At 35.6% G+C, this 21552-nt stretch overlaps 1 protein-coding gene across 1 annotated transcript in view; it reads right to left on the minus strand.

Moving 5' to 3' along the window:
• The window catches only part of LOC129272155 (uncharacterized), a 34549-nt gene extending 18996 nt beyond the window's left edge, over positions 1-15553 (minus strand). Inside the window, exons 1-9 of the mRNA XM_064101103.1 lie at positions 15322-15553; positions 13511-13665; positions 9665-9780; positions 8195-8328; positions 6859-6995; positions 6526-6641; positions 5520-5671; positions 4503-4651; positions 3974-4092 (exon numbers count right to left, since the gene is read on the minus strand). Coding sequence (XP_063957173.1) covers positions 3974-4092; positions 4503-4651; positions 5520-5671; positions 6526-6641; positions 6859-6995; positions 8195-8328; positions 9665-9780; positions 13511-13665; positions 15322-15376 — 1133 coding nt within the window. The 5' untranslated portion in view covers positions 15377-15553. The remainder of the gene's footprint in view (positions 1-3973; positions 4093-4502; positions 4652-5519; positions 5672-6525; positions 6642-6858; positions 6996-8194; positions 8329-9664; positions 9781-13510; positions 13666-15321) is intronic.
• Positions 15554-21552: the final 5999 nt, after the last annotated feature.

The following is a 21552-nucleotide window of genomic DNA, read 5'->3' on the forward strand; positions in this document are numbered from 1 at the left end:
ACCCTACAATTAAGGGAAATGAAAGACAAATTATACAGTCCTTTTTTAAATCAAAATTGGTAATTTCTTCGGTAAATGATCCGTTGCTATGACAACAGCCCATTTGGAACATTGATATTTATCGTTGAATTCAAGTATTACCAAGGCAACATCAATGTTTATCATTCTTATTAGTTCATGCAGAACACTCACTGTATTATTTTCCCCTAAATTAAGGTCAAACCTTACGCATGTACATTAAGTTAATTTTCTTTGTATTTTTCACCTTTCCATAACCTTATCATCTATGTTATTTTTTCTTTGAATTAGATGTTATCTGGTTGCCATGGCAATGGCTTAAGATGTTATATTTATAAATTTAATCACAAACATATCTCATTTTGTACCTTTAAATTAGGGAAAATGGAATGATGACCATACATGTATTCTACATTTTTATCAATATTTTTACCTTTCTAGAGGGAAATAAGCTGTTGCCATGGCAACGGGCCCTTTGCAAAGTTTTTTTTTTATAATTTAATTCAAGCATTACCAAGGCAACATAATTTTTTATCTTTATGAAGAACTCCTGCAAAACACTTTCTGTATTTTTTGTTCAAATGAGGGGTCTTGACAACCATGTTATTTTTGTAAATTAGATGTTATTTGGTTGCCATGGCAATGGCTTGAGATATAATTTACACATTCAGCAACCAAAATATCTTTGTTAAGCACTGTAAAATGAGGGTAGATTAAAGATAAATCATATTCTACAACGTTTTTTTAATCAGATTTTTTATTTTTCTGGGGAAAAACAATCCGTTGCCATGGCAACGGACCAAATGGAACTATCTTGACAATCTAGAATGTTTCTAAATTTCTTATGTATTCAATTGGGATCCTGAAAATTATCATTTTGGTCATCCATATCATGTTTGTTTACCATTTACATGGGAAAGTATGTTATTTTGGAGAAATTAATCCGTTGCCATGGCAACGGCCGAAAAAGGCATTTATAAATTAAACTCCCATCTTTAGAATAAATCTTACGGCATATTCTAATACTTGTGAAAGTTTCATGCTTTAGTCAAAATTTGCACAATTGTTGTGATTTTTGGAGCTTATCCGCTCTACTATATATAATTATTTAAAACGCGTGTACAAAATATGTCATCCACCTGATAGGTATGTGATGGATATTCCTAACACATGTACATTTTTACCTAGGTTTAAATATTCAAAACACATGAGCTATCATTATAAACTCAGAACATGAGTCTAATCAAAGGAATTACATTCAATACATTTCTTCCTTGACAGCAAGAAAAGGGAATATATAGAAGAGATATCACCCAGAGCACGGAATCCGTCGAATTTGAAACCAAGGAAAGTTAACATAAATGTTATACTCCCGAGTTTGGCCGGGAAATCTCGATACATGTATCATTCATGCCTCAGTAACATTTCCTTTACGGCCGCCGTACGGCGATTCGAAAACAGCCGTTTTATCTGATTCTACTCACTGTACGGCGGCAGTAGATGAAAAATGACTGAGGTACCACTGTGCACATATTCGCGTCTTATCTCAAGGTGTGTCTCTATGGGGGTGTGTCCAAACTTCGCGGATATTTCCAACATATTTATCAGGCTACAATTCATTCACAAGATTTTCACTTTTTATACATAACTGTTTCAAATAATACTTTCAAATTGACGGTAATATCGTAAACTAAAAATGATTGACGGCAGTGTGAATAAGGTCAAGGGGTTTCGTCGTTATCGTGATTCAAAATTCCATTTCCGAGTGAGTAAATCGAAATTGACATCTAAGATATCCCTAATTTAAGGAAAAATATGTCATAAATGCATCATTATCATGACATGTCTGGAAGGACTATCTTCTCCCAAATAATTTGATGCCATATTTATGTTGTAAGCAGTGGCGTACCTAGGATTTTCCACAGGGGTGGGGGGGTAAAGCCGTCCGCCCAAAAATTTGACAAGCCCCCCCCCCCAAAAAAAAAAGGTCTTCAATCACAAAAGGCCATATACAGTGCGTATCAAAAAAAAGTTTACACTTAGAAAAAATCCTGTAAAATTATGTATTTGTAATATCCTGACGATTTTTCCACATTTTAGCATTGGTACAGATCCATTTAAGCAAATTACGATATAACTGTCGAAAAATATTTCCGCTTGAGTGAGCACCACTTACTTTTGAAAAGTTGGTGAAATTTGATTTGCGCAGAACTTTGAAATAGTTATGCAAATAAAAGTAGACTTTAATCATGAAGAACACGTGGAATGTAGGTAGTAAAATTGATTTGAAGATATCTTTTATCTTTTTAAACTTTTTTCCTTGCCAAAAACACTTCGAAGAGTGCATTGCGCCCCACCCCACTCCCCCACACACTGAGGCCATCGTGACGATATTTGCTTTACACTGAGCTGTGATTTACATGAAATGGCTTAGGCTTGATTTTCATTTTGTTAATCATTGCCAAGCTTGGGAAAAGTGTGGAGAAACAAGTATTAAATGAAAAATGATATGTAAACCCACTTTAAATGATAAAAACTTAGTGAAAAATGGTGAAGATGTCTGATATAAACTTTTGCTCAGATTCAGTTATGTCCTCAGATCCAGCCGGCACAAAAAGGGTAAAGGTTTTGCTTACTAAGTGTTGAAATTTCAAATTTGGGCGGCAAAATTGTTACAAAATGCTTGAATGTATCCGTTTCATTTCAATTGGCTAAAAGTGCTAGGGAAATTTATGAGAAATGCTTTGCAGGGTAAGTTTGATTTCGCCCTTTCCCCTTGACACAGCGTGAAAACAAGCATTTCTGCGCAAACAGATTTCGGCGAGCTTTACAAAAATTGACAGTGCTCACTCAAGTGTAACATTCTGTCAAAACTTTTATTTTCATTGGATAGATGAGACCCAAACCCATAATTATATGTGAAAAAATTACCCACATGTTGTATATTTTTTAATTCCCAGGGCTTTTTCAAAGTGTAAACTTTTTTTTGATACGCACTGTATAATAATTATGTATCAATGGCACATTTATTTTCCTTAAAGTAGGAATTCATGAGTTGTCATTTTTTTACTCACACGGTATAAACTTGCGATCTAACTGACGGATGTTGATGTGGAAATTTAATGTGAAAAAGCACCTCCGGTATTCTCGAAAAGGTGCGTTAATTTGACCCCCTTCCTCAAACCATACTTTTGAGAAAAACTATAGTTTTTCTCGAAAGTTTCCGGCAACCCCCGCTCCATGAGCGCAGACGGTCCGCCATAGGCCATGTAGAAAGGGCAAAACAAGCTACTATAAGCTATTCACAAGGCTCGCTCCTATTGTGCTGTCCCTCTCATACTTTATCTTGCATGGCTAGTGTATACTTTATTGGGTGAATAGTGAATTGACTCTTTAGACATGATGTAATGAATAAAGATTAAATTCAAAAGTAACTTATCAGAGGGTGTTTCCATGAAAATTCTTATTAAAATAAATTAGAAAAGCCACACAATCTTGTCATGAAGCTACAATATATTCTTTTATACCAGGATCTCGTCATTTTGTCATTTGTAATAGCAATTATAGTAGGTGCCCAGCTAACCAGGTATATTTTCTAATTCTAGTGGATTGCTTTTTGAGTGCATGGGCATTTCACACCTATTTAATATTCAACTTTCTTGAAACAGTTATGTATGTATCATTGGCCGTATGCAAACAGGGAAATTAATTACTTCGCTCACTCTTTTCTGTTTCCTTTTATTGTAAAATATATATCGTATAAGTAAAAAAAAATGACATCTCACAATTCCGATATATTTGCATAACTTAATGTGTAAGCAGATTAACCTTGCCTCACCCCCCCCGGCTCACCCCTTCATACACAAAGACATACACAACCTCCCCGGGATACCATGTTTTGTTCCTTTTAAAGAGTGTACTGCGGACTAAGGTTTTGGTGCAACATTCAACTTACCCCGTTGTTCGTAACAATGTTCCGTCACTCCATCTGAAATCACCTTCACTGGTCAGATCATCAAGTCCAAACCAAAACCTGACCACTCCAATCTTTGCAAATTCATCTACCACTCGTGACTGTTTCATAATGAAGAATATAAACAGTTATTTTACCTCGAAATTTTGCTCAAACGACACCGTACTATAACAGACACAAGCACCCCAACACGTTCGCACGCAGTGCACTCGTCTGTGATGCATTTTGTGAAACCTATGTTACACGTGTGCGAGAGTCAATCCTTACATCCTTTCATTTATCAAAATTATGATTCCCATTATTCTTCATATGAATGTATTATTATTGTAATTATCATTTTTATCATTATCATAATCATTACTATCATCATCATCGTCGTCATCATTATCATCGTCACCATCACCATCGCAATCGTTATCATCATAATCCCAATCACCATCGTCTTAATCATAATCACCATCGTCTTCGTCTATTACGACGACATTGTCTAGTTGATATAAAGCAATCTTACGTGTAAAGTTTGTGTTTTCAACTGGGCAAGCTGTCCACCTATTTGTTGACAATATTCACGTGCGATGAAATAGTTGGTTGAAAATGAAGAAAAGTAATACTGAACATTTTTCACTTGAGGGATATGTATCCATTTGCCAGTGATTGGTACTGTAAGAAAATAGATAAAAAATGTATTCTGAGTGCTGGAGTGATGAAATCATGAAAATGCTGTTGTGGATGCGAGCTTTGCTTTGACAGGTTCTTTCATATTCTATTCACTCATAACTGCTGTTTATCTGAGTCTAAGAAATATTACGGAGAAAGTCACATCAGGTTCTGTTATTTTTGTTTTGTTTATAAACATATAGCTTAACGTGCTGGTTTATCATCGGAGCAATTGTCTCCTCAGAGTAATATGTATAATATTTTATAATTTTATGTAATATCATCATTTATGTTACTAGCAAAGGTTTCATGATATTTGCTCCGTCGACAATTACTCTGAAGGAAAATCTGCGCGTTAAGCCAAACATGAAATCTAACATCCAAACGGAGAAGTGTCGCGTCAACCTTCAGGGTGTCAAAAAACAACACTGTGGCGTTATGATTGATTTTAAACTTAATTAAGACTTTCTGGGGAAAAAAATATTTGTTTTAAATTTTCACCATGTTATTGAAACCTGGTTTTGAAAGGTAAAAATGACACACATTCATAAAATGTTTAAATCAAGCCAATGTCCCATCTATAAGAATGGAGAGTGTACTACGGTTGGTTGAATGAATAAACCTTTGACAAGGAATGTTAATTTGGTACATCTCAATTATCTACGATTCATTTTAATCGTAAACATAACACCACGGAGATGAAACCGAACAATTTTGGATAAACGACTGTTGCATAATGTATTTTTGTTTTTAAGAAATACAATCAAAAATAATTTTTTAATGTGTAACCATTTTTAATTACCTAGGTTTAATAATAACGCTATATTCATTTTCTTTCTCTTGTTGCTATTAACGCCGGTCCCAATATTACCTTGTGATCTTTCGCAGATGTAAGGCAGTGTATCTTCACAAGTCCTACTGTCCCATCGGCCGTGATTGTCATCATTGTTGCCATCAGACATCAGACACCCACACGACCGTCCTGTAAACCTTGATGGCTCTCCAGGAGCCCACATGGGGTTACTGAAGCGTTCGGTGATTAAGAATAAAGTATAAAAATGGACGTATAAGCATCTTTGTTAAGTCCTTGATAAATGTTATAGTACCAAACTATAAAGGTGAAATAAATTATTTGCATTCACCTTAACGTCCCTGGTCACCAGTGAACTTCAACACACACGAATGTCCTCACAATTTATACAAAGTGTGTTTGTGTTATTTTACCATAACGTTACTTGTCTGGAAGTATGTATAAGGGTGTGTGTGCGCACGCGCGCGTGTGTGCGTGAGGGGCCTTAGGGTGCGTGTTTTTTAATACAAGTGCATGAATATTTTTACCTCGGCATTAGCGATGTGCATTGGCCGAGTGGAAGTCTGGGGTTCGATTCCCGGTGCGTCTCTTGAGAGATGTATTTAACCTGGTTAATTGCTCATTTATTTTATTATTTATTATTTATATAAATGAAAAATAATATATACTAGTTCCAACGTGTGCGTGTTTAAAAAAAAATTAAATAAAATGGCAATGTGTTAAAGAGTTATTTCAGGAGATGTGTAGGAAATAGCTCAAGTGAATGAAGATTTTGCAGAGTCAATTATTCCAGTATAGGTGTCGCAGTTTTTCATTTGATCAACGTTTGGGGAGATTGGTTATAAAGCTAGAAGCAGACACTTAATGTTTGTATGCATTAACATCTACTATGCCTTTGAGCATTTCATTGGTTCTGATAACACTTTTATACTCATTTTGAAATATTGATTTTTTTTTTCACAGAAGTTGTAGAATCATTTACTACAGAGTGCACAAAATGTAATTTTCGTTCTGATGTTTAACTTCATACACACCTAGGCACAAAGTAAAAGAAATATATGGTCACCTTATTGGAGTACCATCATTCCAGATAAATTGGTCGCTGCCGGAGCTTTGGTTTAGCCCAAACCAGTAACAATGAGGAGATGAAAGGGCGGGTGATACAATTGATGTGAGGAATGTCTGTGATAATATACATGAACACAAGATTATTAAAAAAAAATACACGACATGGTTTTACTAAACTTCTCAGGCGTGGTTGTTTTTAACAGAGATATGAATTGGCACACAGAAAAGTAGCAAGGTAGTTGACATATATATGTTATGTGATTTTTTTTCTTATATCATACAAATTCGGCCATTATAATCATAAAATACAAAGGAGGATGATTTCACTTACATTCAATTCTGTTGATCTGATAATTGCCAATCTTCCACCGCTACTCCTACAATCAGTCTCGGCTGCGTCAAAAGTTTGACCATCCCCCATGAAGCGGTATAACGATTGTCCGTACTGGTGCCAGAAACATCGGGGATCTATGAAAAAAATACAACTTTATATTTCCAAACTGATAAACCAATCTGCAAAAGAATAGATTACAAAATAAATCATATGACCCCTATTAAAGTCAAAACTGTAAATCAATTAGATATTTTTTTTACAAGTGCACACCAAGTTACCAATAATGCATATAGCACCGCTATATATTTGAAAGCAGGGTAAACGGAGCATTGTACGTTAAATGCCTTGCTCACGGGCATAGGTGCCGCGGCCGGGGATCGAACCCCGGACTTTCTATGTATTACCAGGCGCCTTAGCCCACTCGGCAACGGCACCATGATAATGATGATACTTATAAATAGTAACGATAATAGTAATGATGAAAATGAAAGTGAATAATAACAAAATAATAACAAAAATGAAATAACAGAAAATAAGAAGTAAATCTAAACATCTATGGAAATTCAGATCTAAGTAACCGATGAATGCGCTGCCCTAGCCTGTCAAGACTGTAACATATGACATTTTTCGAAAAAAAAATGCTGTCGACCATTAATCTGATATTTTCTATCGATTTGGAGATCATTGCAAAGTAAAGTAACATCCCCATCTACACACACCCTAACACCCACACTCTTGTTATATTTTACATGTAGACCAACGATCGCTCATTTTCTTCCTTTGATATACCAACACTCCTTCATACTATGTGTACACCCACATCTAAACACCTCTATTTTTGTTAAATGCACATAGCCTTTGTAATATTCTAGAACTTCTTTAATACACAAACACACAAGCACACACTTCAACGTTATATTGCACTGCTACCCTCATGCACACACACACGCACGCTGCACGCACAATCCGTTGTATACTCATATTCCTTCCTATAACATTGTTCAACAACATATCCCGCGCTCTTTCTGTCTCTTCATTTAAATCACTAACACTCCTCATGGGCGTAGGCTGGTTTGAGCATTGGGAGATGCACATTTTGGGAAGGTGGAACTAAAGTTTGGAAAATCAGCTGTTGAAACTAGAATAAGGGGTAGAAATTTCATTTTGCTTACCAGTGTCAGTACTCCTCTGCCTCAGCGGGAGGGTGCATGTGCACCCAGTGCAAGCCCAGCCTACGCCCTTGCTCCTTCATAACATGTTAGACACACACTCTTTTCAGCATTATTGATTGGCAGAAGGTGAAACTAAAGGCGATATCGAGATATTTTAATACCTATAGGGCGTTGACAAATGTGTAGACGCATGTTGGTACATTCGGACTCCTCCCACTGTCCAGCAAATTTTGACCTTAGCCGAATACAATTCCCGATGTTTGGTGTATATGGTGTAAGAAGGAAGTTTGAATACCTTAAACATAATAGTTGATAAATGATTTATGTTCGAATGAAATATTAACTAAAGCTCCAATGAAACATCCATAATGTAATCACATTGACAAGGGACGCGGATTTTTTTTTTTTTTTTGGGGGGGCAAAGCAAAAAAGGGACTTTAATGAGGGTTAATTACGTTCTGCTTGAAGAAGCTATTTGTTTTGTGGAAATGTAATTCGTACTTAACTTTTTAGAAGGGCATTTCTGGAGATATATTATAATGTGAAGTACATGAGCGAGCGTAGCACGCGAGTGGATTGGAAAATTCATGCAAAACTCGCTTTGCATTTGGTGCTAATATATATATATATATATATATACAGTGCGTCCCAGAAAAGCTTAGAATCTCCTCTTTCATCTGAAATTACTGAGATTATTTCTCATTCACGCATGAATGCGCAAAAACAATTTGAAGAAGGGATATCAAAAAGTCACTTGGCGGGCTGTATCTGGGTTTAAAAAAGAAAACCACATTCTTAAAAAGTTCAATATATGCTCTTTAATTTGATACCTCATTTTTAGAAAATGGTCAAGAAATAACAAAGTTTTGGTTATTTGAAATAAGGCTTGAATTTTAATAATTTCATAAAATGAAGAGGTTTTACAGGATAGCGTTCAGACTCACTCGACACTCCGTTTTAGACGATCAAGTCATGCATTAAGTCTTTTGTTAACCGTGCGATAGCTACTGTGGGAAACTGGTGAAAACACGATTATTTAATGAAATTAATGAATTACAAGCATTGTTTCGAGGGAACATAACTTTTTTACTTCTCGACCGTTTTCTGTGATTAAGGTATCAAATAAAAGAGCAGATATTGAACTTTTTAGGCATGTGATTTTCTTTTTGAAATTCAGATTCCCCCTGCCAAATGATTTTTTGGTATCCTTTCTTCATATTGTTTTTGCTCACTCATGCGTGAGTGAGGAATAATCTAAATAAGTTTAGATGAAAGAGGAGATTCTAAGCTTTTTATTGGTATAGGTCATTTGTCTATTGTGTTCATGATTAAATTATGATAAATCATCGCTAAATCTCGGTTTCGTTTTTTTGTGGGACGCACTGTATATATATATATATATATATATGTATATATATATATATATATATATAGTCATGCTCAAAATAAATAAATTACATTGGCATATATAGACTAGCCGTCCTCATGGCGCAAAACGGTCTACGTACGGTGAGTCGAAAACAGCCGTTTCAACATTTACAGTAAGGATGGTTTGAATAAAATTAGATGAAACGGTTGTTTTCGCCTCGCCGTTCTGCGGACGTAGGGAAAATGTAACCGAGATTACTTACCCTGAAATGCTATTGTTTATCCATGTGTATATGCCGTCCCCGTCAAGGTCATTCAGGCCAATCCAGTAGTTATATTCATTGCCCATCTCTTCTATCGTAAACGTGTTCAGAAACGCCTTTTTAAACGACCAATCGAGATTAGTGATATGAAAATACAAATGAAAAATACTAATGGATATTCATGTTAGGTTATCGGACTTGATAGAAACGACGATTGCTACTATAGACTGATGTGCTATACCTCGTTCCCACTTTACGAACACTATGATTGGCCCTTCGGAACCTATTGCCAACAAAATTGAACTATGTGATTTTTTTTCTATGATCATTACGATTTCCACAACTGATCTGATACGATCTAATACGAGCTGATACGTTCACCGCGATAACTCCAATAGTAAGACCATCGTTTCAATCGTGGCACGAATCGCGAAAGAGGGAACTATAATATTATAAATCTCAGGTTACTTTTGTTACCGCCCCTGGATCTCCAGGTAGAAGTAACCTCCGTGACGTGTACAGAGAATTCCACAGTAACGTTCTAATAGCACCCCAATGCGTAACTGATAGGATTATGTTGACTGCAGTTGTATAAATTGATGCCAGTAACCTTTGATTAATTATATGAGTGACAGAAGCTGTAGCAAAATGTTAAAATTGTAACAATCTGTATTTGTAATAGAACATCAATGAACAAATATTTCGGCAATTGACTCCCCCCCCCCCCCCGTCAGTGTTGCTCATATGTGTCAAAATCAAAATGTTTGAACGAGCGAAATTTGCTTATCTTTGGAGAAAGAGGTTGATATTAACCTTTAATGGCCGTAAATATTAGATAGTAATCACTTAAACCTATATTTTGTACTCCTGATTTAATGACAATTTCACTAAGTGAGTCAGAAATACAAATTAAATCAATAAGTGATTGTCTGTTAGGCGTAACTCTCGTGGGTTCAGATATAACCTGTGTCATCTGCTTGGTCATACATATATATATATATATATATATATATATATATATTATACTTATTTTGACAGATTAGTATCAGTTAACATGTTAAAGTTAAAATCCCCAAGGATGATAACATTGCATGACTTTCCAAATACTTTCTCGAGATTTTGTTCTAAACTCTCAGAGAATTCTAAGTGACTGTCAGGTTTCCTATACAGTATACTAACGAATTAGAGTGAGCTGCTATTAGCACGCAGTAATTCGAGCCACAATATTTCAAATGTTACAGGTTCAAGATCTGTTCTTCTTACGTAGAAAGTATTTTCAGATATATAACACCCTACTCCTCCTCCAAGGGTGCCCCTATACCTTCTCTCAAACTTACATTCTTTAACGGAAAACAAACTATCAGAATATTCTTCTGTCAACCATGTTTCAGACAAACTGAATATATCAAATTTATACACCAGCAACCTTATTTACCAGACTCCTTACATTGAGATGAGCAAGTTTGATGCCTTTGTGTTTCATTTGAAAGTGTTATTCGACTCATCTTTAATACAAGATAGTACTTGTACTCCCTGACATCTCACTGCATTTTATTTTGATTTCATCATTTTCTTTTACTTCACCTACATTATTCCAAAAGGGTAGCTGTTGCATCAAGCACATATGACAGAGCCAGTTTTCAAAGAGTACATCTGAATCATAGGGTTTTTTTTCAGGACCTATCCACAATGTATATGTAACCTTGGAAAACATCCAGTACATAATAATGCCTTTTGGGTTTTTTAACGACCTACTGCAAATAGAACATGTGTATTTAACCATTATCAAAAACTGTGATAAGACTTGCGTGGAATATTGATGTCTCTATTCGTATAAGTCTCAATGTGGTGCAATATAAAATGTATGTGCAAGAGAGTGCACCACAATAAATGAACGTTATTTCAAATTGGTAATAATTGAAACATTATAAATAATAACTATATAATCCTTGAGCAATGATCAAACAAGATGCCAAACAATTTAAAGTTGGAACAATTACAATATCTCACAGTAATTAATAATAATAATAGGGTATAGCAACCCTGTGAATTTAAATTACCTACTAGATCTAAATCACGATCTAAAACAGTAACTAGAATATTTATAGAATGTATAGATCTAGACTATGTAAATACATATCCGTATAAAATAGATTTCATTAATGGTAGAGACTTGGTCTAAATATACTCTACTCTCTACATCTATTAAAACATAAGTAATCGACATTTGTTTCATTCGATGCTATGAATACTGAATTAGTGATGGTCTTGCTTATTATTGGCATAACCCATACTTTTATCCCATGTTTTACGTAGTTAATTTTGGTAAGGAAGCAGTTTGTAATATTCAAGTGAGAAAACTTGAAAAAATATATTTCCTAATCAAAGTACGCATGCAGTCTAGTTACATTCTGATTTACACAGTGTGCCCACTGTGTAAATGATGATCTGATGATAATCCTGAACAGAGCTTTAACTGAACGAGCCTGGTGCTGAATGATTCCCCTTATACAGTGAGTATCAAAAAAAAGTTTACACTTTGAAAAAGCCCTGGGAATTAAAAAATATACAAGATGTGGGTAATTTTGTTCACATATAATCTTGGGTTTGGGTCTTATCTATCCAATGAAAGTAAAAGTTTTGTCAGAATGTTACACTTGAGTGAGCACTGTCCATTTTTGTAAAGCTCGCAGAAATCTGTTTGCGCAGAAATGCTCGTTTTCACGCTGTGTCAAGGGGAAAGGGCGAAATCAAACTTACCCTGCGAAACAATGCTCGTATATTTCTCTTGCACTTTTAGTCAATTGAAATAAAACGGATACATTCAAGCATTTTGTAACAATTTTGCCACCCAAATTTAAATTTCAGTAATTTTAGTCAGCACAACCTCTACCATTTTTGTGCCAGCTGGATCTGAGGACATAACTAAATCTGAACAAAAGTTTATATCAGACATCTTCAGCATTTTTTCACTAAGTTTTTATCATTGAAAGTGGGTTTACATTTCATTTTTCATTTAATACTTGTTTCTCCACACTTTTCCCAAGCTTGGCAATGATTAACAAAATGAAAATCAGGCTTAAGCCATTCCATGTAAATCACAGCTCAGTGTAAAAGCAAATGGTGTGTGGGGGAGTGGGGTGGGGTAAAATTCAATTTTCGAAGTGTTTTGGGCAAGGAAACAAGTCAAAAAAGGTAAAAGATATCTTCAAATCAATTTTACTAGCTAAATTCCACGTGTTCTTCATGATTAAGGTCTACTTTTATTCGCATAACTATCTCAAAGTTCTGCGCAAATCATTTTTCACTAACTTTTCAAAAGTAAGTGGCGCTCACTCAAGCGGAAATATTTTTCGACAGTTATATCGTCATTTGCTTAAATGGATCTGTACCAATGTTAAAATGTGAAAAAATCTTCAGGATATTACAAATGTATAACTTTACAGGATTTTTTCAAAGTGTAAACTTTTTTTGATACGCACTGTATACGTTATGATTGAAAGAAAAAGCTTTGAAATTCTTTTAATTGTTTTCATGCGCCTTAACATTTCAAAAATAAAAGCGAAGTCCCATACATCATATACATATCGTGGATGGGTTGTTGCTTTCGGGAGGTAACCAGCGGGGGCGGCCGACTTCTATGCATGATATTCAGTTATGAAATATCTGCTGACATATATTATTATTATATTATATTATATTATTATTGTTATTAAATTTTGTTTTTTTAAACCAGTTTTGGTCTTATCCCTTTCCAAAGTGGTAAAGTAGTATTAATAGCATTCCACTTGACTCGACTATATCATAAGACTTTCAAAGAGTAATATAATAAACTTTACCACCTACGTTTTGCTCATTGGAAGTAATAACTGGTAAATCTCCACCCAGTGATCGACAATATTCCATAGCATCATTGTATGTCCTAGGAGTAGTAAACACGAGATGATATTGATGATTCTCAAACTCTAACCATCCTGGCGTATTGCATATCTGTCCACGTCCTGTATTGGAGAGATTTGGTAAAATTTAAATTATAAACCAATCATCATCTATTTTGTCATCTATAATAAAACAAATATGAAAAATTATAGAAACACTGGAAAAGTGTTTTAATTTTTCGATACAAGTAAGCCTCACTCGCCCACCCCTAAAATAATAAATAAAAAATAAAAAGATAAACAAATTAATGAATAAATAAATAAATGAATGCATTGATAAATAAATCATTTTGTTAGTTGCACACTTTTGTTTCTGCATTCAAAACGTAAAAAAACTTCAAAAATCCCCATATGATAAGTGCAAAACACCATGTTAAGAGTGCTCGACTATAATATAGGAGCGATGAACACACAATATACAAATATATATATATATAGAGAGAGAGAGATAGATAGAGTGTGTGTTCCGGCCTGTATATACGATAAACAAAATATAACAATTTAGTTATTATATGAAATACGGCATTTAAAAATCGTTAGCAATTAATGAAAGAGACCGCAATCCTGAGAAGTTAAACGGTGGCTTCATATAAAGGTTTCCGACATTTTCGTTTAAAAAATAAAAGGTCGATGTATTGTAATGTAAAGTAATGTGATCCCATACAAATCCAAATTGCGCTATTTCACAACTTAGAAATTGTTATCGAGTTCTTATTATTATTATTATCATTACGGGGTTGATTAGAAAGGCAGACCTCGATAGCTCAATGGCCTCGTGTCTGTCCCTCACATCCGCAGCAAGATGGTTTTTGCTTTGCCTCTTTGTTTTTGTTTTTGTTTGTTCTTTGCTTGTTTTGTAAAATAAATATTTGTCCTTTGTGATTTAAAGAGTTGTGGAATAAATTGAATTGTCGGTAACCAGAAAAAATGTGAGCGGAGCTTTAGTCAAGGTGCCCTGATCTATCCTCCTTTTTAAATTCTAATGAGGCCAAAATTATATAGTATCTGCCAAAGGTCGAGCCCCGGGGCCCTAAGCTCAATCCACCTCAGTGGTGAAATCTAAAAGGCATATGCGTTCTTAAAAATGATGGTCCGGGCTGAAAATATTTATATCTAAATAAATAGAGTAAAATTCACTGAGCAAAAATGCTGAAAATTTCATCAAAATAGGATAACAAATAACGAAGTTATTGAATTTTAAAGTTTATCAATATTTTGTAAAAACATTTACATGCACATCGTCATGAATATCTATTGGGTGGGCTGATGATGTCACATCCCCACTTTTCTTTTTCTTATGTTATTACATGGACTGTGGACTGTGTCTCCATTATGATGAGTTGCGGCAATAAATAACTAATGCACTTAATCAGCTATCAATCCAATTGAAATACGAAAGAACAAGTGGGGATATGACATCATCAGCCCACCTAGTGAATATTCATAAAGACATGCCTAGAACTGTTTCACCGGAATAATGCAAATCTTTAAAATTAAATAACTTTGTTATTTGTTATCAGATTTTGATCAAATTTTCAGCGTTTTGCTTTGTGAATTTTACTCTATTTATTGAGATATGAATATTTCCAGCCTTGACCATCCCTTTAATGCTGAAGTCCGGCTTCGTTGATTTGGGACGTTGAAATTAAACTGCTTTAAGTTTAATAGTTGCAATGACGATACATTCATTTTTATGCGATAACTCATTTTAACTCTTACCTCGGCTTGTAAAAATACACAATAATGATAGGAGAACCCGAACTGATGTGTTCATTGCAATGTCAGGTGATTCCAGAAAGTCTGGAACTTTTTAAGAAATTTCCCAGTTCCACTCGTTACACTGCTTTCTAGATAGCTGTTCTATCTCACTTTGAAAAGAAATAAAAACAGCCGTATAACGTATGTGTCCAGATTGTCAACTTGTTCATGTAACGATGTCGTCTCTGTGTGTGTTTAGGGGTAAGAAAGCAATTCATTCACTACTCAAGTCATACAAATAATACGAATCGCACTCGTGTAGAATAATCATGTTCAGGGGTAAAACATCGAACTGTTCACTCATGCTTGTGTCCTTTAGAATATCGCCAAATATTATGTTTTATGAATGCTTTATGTCTTTGCAGCGCAATTGACGTCAAAGAACTCAATACAAACGTATTACAACATAGTAAGGCAGAACCTGGAGCCTCAAAGGAATGGGCCGATCTAACATGTCTAAGAGGGTTGGGGGTGAAGGGGTGGGATCATTTCAGGGAATCAGACATGAATTTCATTTATGTCCACGTAACGCATTCATCTCGTCATGACCCTGGGAAGCGGGCCGGGTTTTTATTCTCCGTAATATAGGCAGCACCCCATGGAATTATGCAAGGTTTGAAAAATGGAGAAATATGACACAAATGACCTTCATTTTGTACTAAAAACTTATCAAATTTCTCGGGTCCAAAAAGACCCCCATTCTTTTTAGTGAAACCTTCCTTTTTTGCGTTTCAAATTCACTGCGGCTGCACCCTACAAGCTACGCTTTTTAGCGGCCTCCTCCATTTCCAACCTGATAAATATGATAATCGTAACTATGATTCTTGTACGTAAAAATGCTATGTTTCATTGCTATTATATTATCTGTATAATTGTACAAACGACTTTGTAGCATGTTGGAAATGGAAATAAATGAAATGAAGTGGTTTCGTCTATAGAAAAAGAGGTTCCCAAACACACAAACAAAAAGATGCAACTGCAATAAAAAAAAAAACATTATAAGCTAAATCAAAATGTCAAAAAATGAAAATAGAAAACAAGTTGAACACTCCAAAGTGAGGAATTCACTCATATAAAAGAAAGAAGCCGTCCATCTACATATTTAAGGAGTGTGTGATAAAAAAAAAATACCCTCGCATCCACCCCTTGACCGCGCCTGGCTTAAACACCTTAGTGCAACATTCCAAAATTGTATATAGTTATTATGTTCAGTGTGCAGAATAATGCAATAATAACACAAAATATTTGGTGACAAAAGCTGACACCCATAAATGAACTGCTCTACATTTTCTATGTCATGTATGTAGTCTACATTTACCTGAATTCTGTATGATAAACACTGAACGTTTGAGGAAGTTGAACATTAATATTTAATATCAGTCAAAACCCAATAGATACTGGAACGCCACAAAACATTTGTATTTAACAATCTGGATAAGACACACAGCGTTAGAAACAGTCTTGCAGTTTCTAACGCTGTGCAAGACAGTATACTGTCTTGCATTTTCTAACGCTGTGTGTCAAGCAGAGGAAGTTTTAGCATTCATGAGATTTGAACATGATGATTAATACCATACGGTCACATTTGCTCTACGGCGGCCATACGGCGATTCGAAAACAGCCGTTTCAACATTTTTGTACCAACTAAATATAGGTGGCTTGCATTAAAATTAATAAAACGGCTGTTTTCGACTCGCCGTACGGCCGCCGTAGAGCAAACCAAGGTATTAAGGGTTCCTGCAGAGCTACCGATTTAAAAAAAAATCAATTCCCAATGCCATGTCTACACAGTATGAAAAAATGTCCAATTTTTTTGAAATTCTCTTGAATGGGTTCTGAACTTTTAATCATTGAGTAATTGATACGTCCCGATATTTATTCTTCCCGCACATTTTGGTACTATTTTCATAATTGATCATCGCATGCTTGACTGGTATACGAGACAAGTAAGTGCCGGCCGCACGGAAACGTTGTTAGTCTAACAGAGCACTAACAGCAAGCCCAGTCACATAATGTATCACAATTCAGTCACATTTGCTCTATGGCGTCCGTACAGCGAGTCGAAAAAAGTCGTTTTATAAATTTTTATGCAAACCATCTATATATTGCTATTGCAAAAAAAATGTTAAAACTGTTTTCGACTCGCCTTACGCCCGCCGTAGAGCAAATGTTACTAAAACATAACTGCCCTTTAGTCATACACACTTAAATTGGGCAACATACTGTCCACTGTGTTGGGTAATATATGTTGCCAAAAAATATTATATTCTGGACATTTATCTAATTGAGCAAATTTATTAACCAGTTATTAGTTTTTATTACCCAATTTGAGCAGATTTAACCAAAAGTTGTGTGGACAGTGTGTTGACCAGGGTTGGTTATCCCCCAACTATTTTAAGAGTGTAGTCACTGGTGTTATTGAGAAAGGAGGGGAGGGGGGGGGGGAGTACCCCCGAATCCATCATCATTTTTTCTTTTTTATTTAAGCATTTGATCCCCCTTCTGTAAAAAAAAAAATCCTCCTGACATGGTTTTCAGCATGAGTATCATGATACATTATGTCCTACAAGGACCATATAGTGACACTCCTATCTTAAGTTGCAAGATCACTAAGCCCAAATTTATATTAAAAAAAATGGTAATTGCCTGACCTTTTGTTTGAATCTGTTCATCCTAAGGAAACAGGGATTGGATGTGCTGCTGGTGACTTCAGCTACTGGGCTCCTTTTCATAAAGATTGTTACAATAACAAATACACAATTTATATAACAAATTCACTATCAGCCAATCAGACTGGAGGATTTCAATGGCTTTTAACTGCTTGCACAGATTTGTTATAATAATGTGGTTCATGAAGATAGACCCACAGCATAGCCTGGATTTGACCCCTTCAGATTTGCCCAGGTGAAGATTTACGTGAAATAGGAGAAATTATGAATGAATTTATTAATTTATGGAGATCAAACTGAAACCTTGTACGAAGCACGCGGATAATGATTTGACGTCCCATCTGCTGATCTTTCACACGGGATGTAGACATGACGAGATCCGAGATCTTTTCCCTAAGAGATGTTCACATGATGAGATGATTATATGAACATCTGGGTGGCACTTTTAGCTTCCATATACAAAGTAATGATGTAGATCTTCTATGTTCAATAACTGATTTGAATAAAATGGTGGATTATGGTATGATCTAGAAAGTTAGAGGAAGAAATTGTCCTCACGGGTCTTTTTTTAATTTTAAATTTGGATTCGAGTCGTATCTGGGAGGCATTTCCCTAAGCTAAGATTCAATTATACATTATATGGCGTAGAAAATTTAACCAAGGTGTGTTTCTTTCGTTAATGATCGTTAAATTATATCACCAAATATTCAGGGTCAATCATATTTTGGTGATATTTTGTCTCCTACCGAAATCTGTTGACAAGGAAAATAAAGCTCACGCGGGAAATTTTCCCCTGCAATATTTTGACAAGAAAAAAAAAAGTCTACCGCTAAACCGACTGCTAGAGCCTATAGTCTATTGACTATAGGTTCTACCAGTCGGTAAATTGCTGTACAATTACTGCCCAGTCGGCAAAAATTCAGATCTGAAAAGAACAGAGTACAAGACTTCAAGACTAGTTCAGCAATGTAATCTGCATATTCATGGTGACAGAATACAAGTTTGCAGTTGGCAAAAACATGTCCCAAGTTAATGGTAGGCCTACATTTTTTTTTTTGCCGTAGATTTTTGTTAATTTTATGGAGTCAGAATGTGCCTGGGTTGGGGGTGTGTGGATGTTAATAGTGTTTGATTGTATTCCTAAAAATTGAAACAGTTTTGCAGGGCGGTGAAACCGGGGTAAGCAAGGGGGGCACTAGCCCCCAAATTTCCTCGTAGGAAATATTCCATTTTCAAAATGGAAAGTGCCTTTTTTCAAAATGAAATGTGACCTTTCTCAAAATGAAATACCCTTTTCGAAGGAAAACATATTAATCACAACACCTTTGGCTCGCGCTTCGCGCTCGCATCAATTATTGTTTAGTAAGGTACTCATTTTGTTCTTGGTTACAAAAAGTGCTTAGAATGTCCAGTTTTCAGCTTGGAATATCACAAACTTTCAGCTCACGCTTCGCGCTGGTATTATCCTATTGGTGAGATATGTATCATTTTAATCATAATCAGTCACTAAATGCAGTAATTGTACCTCTTCTGGTCAGTATATCAAAAATTACAGCTCGCGCTTCGCACCAGTTCTTTAGTGAGAATAAGATTCACAACTGTGCAAGTGCCTTTTTATTGGACTTTCCCCCCCCAAAAAAAAAAAAAAAAAAAAAAATACTTCCGCCGCCCCTGTCAGTTTGACCATTGTCAAAAAGAATCAACCTGAGCAACCTCAGGAGTGGAACCCGATCAAACTTCAATGTAAAGTTTGTGAAGCCATATTGTCTAATGACTACCTGCAAGTTAGCAACTAAGTCACAGTAGCCTTTCTATTTTGATCCAAATGTGTATTTGTTACATTGCACACCAAATCCTTGTAGAATCCACCTCAAAGTATTCACCAAATGCCACGAATCCAATTCTGAAAATTCAAAATATTTTAGGGGGCACTTCCTACATCGGACTCCCCCTTGTGCGCGCAAGCTCACACGTTGGCGCTGTCGCGCCAAATTTAGTCGGGATATTTAGCTCCCCCCCCCCACACACACACAATGCTTCTGACTACGGCCCTGGGTTGAATTACACTCGATTAATTTTCTGTCAACCTTCCAAGTTCATCATTAGGTGGTCTGTCAACGACAGATCACCTATTAATTTCGCCAGAATTTTCTTTCTTTATTTATTCTTCTTTATTTCTTTATTAGGTGGTCTGTCAACGACAGATCACCTATTGATTTCGCCAGAATTTTCTTTCTTTATTTATTTTTATTCTTTATTTATTTTTATTTCTTCCGTACACTTTTTTGTACACACGTTCATTCGAAATTGACATGATCAATTTCCTTCAAATTTCTGTCAGTCATCAAGCCCTATGATTTCTAGTAAAATCAACTTTTTCAAGGTCATTAGGTCATCGTGACGTCATCCAGGCGCCATTTTGTAAAAATCAGGTCATTATCATATCTCGATAACGAGTCATCAAAAATCAACTATAATTGGTATACATCAACTTCAGGTCAACGGTCAACTAAAAATTTCATCAAATTCCGCGCGCGCACCTCGACGCGCACGTACGCGCGCATTAAAATTTTAAAATGCTCAAATTCGTTCCAAATTAATTTTCCATACGTTTCAGGCCATTTTAAGCATTTTGCAAAAAAACGCGCGCACGCACATGCGCGCGCGTTTTCGCGCGTAATTGCATCTTCCAACATAGAATCGCCAAATTTTTTTTATATCAATGCACCGATAATATAATTCTGAACAATTTGATACCTTGATCAACCTTTTACGACAAGTAATAACGAAATTATCACCCGTTAAACTTTGCAGCACGTGTGCGCGCGAGCTCTCACTACAGGCCATATATGGGCAAAAACATGTCTATTGAAAATTCACTGTAGCTCTTTAAATAGTCCGCTGACCCCAATTTTTTTTTCATATATCGATAGAGTATGAGTTGTAAATTTGATTTCATGTCACCATTGTCCCTCAATTTGATCATGACGTCATCAAAATTGCGCCTAAACTGAAAATTTTATTTTTTCAAAAATGACGTCATCAAATTTATGCAAATTTGATCATTACTCCGTGAATATTGATCATTATTCGCCCAGATTTCGATGTGTTGTAGTTTAGAATGTACTCTTTCTCGTCAGTTTCCATGAATTTTCATTTTGAAAACTGCATCACGGTGTAAAATTGCGATGAAAAGAGGCATGTCATTTTTCCTCATTTTACGTGTAATCTCTATGGGACATGACTTTTTCTCAAAACTAGATTCTACATTCCTCTATTTCGTGAGCTATATCTCCATTTTTTCTTGTCAGTTGTCCCTGAGCTTTTGGTATGATGTAGCTGAGATTCTAAGCTTTCGGGAGTGTGCCCTCCATTTTTCGATCAGATGCCAGGATCATGCTCGTTTTTCGCTTGCAAAATTGGATTTGTAATTCTCAAATTTGCTTACGTGTAATCTCTATGGGGAATATCGTGGCTCAATGGATAACGCACTTGACTTGAGTTCTCGGGGGCGCAGGTTCGA

Source organism: Lytechinus pictus, chromosome 6 (genome assembly GCF_037042905.1).
Source record: "Lytechinus pictus isolate F3 Inbred chromosome 6, Lp3.0, whole genome shotgun sequence".
NCBI classification, from domain to species: domain Eukaryota; kingdom Metazoa; phylum Echinodermata; class Echinoidea; order Temnopleuroida; family Toxopneustidae; genus Lytechinus; species Lytechinus pictus.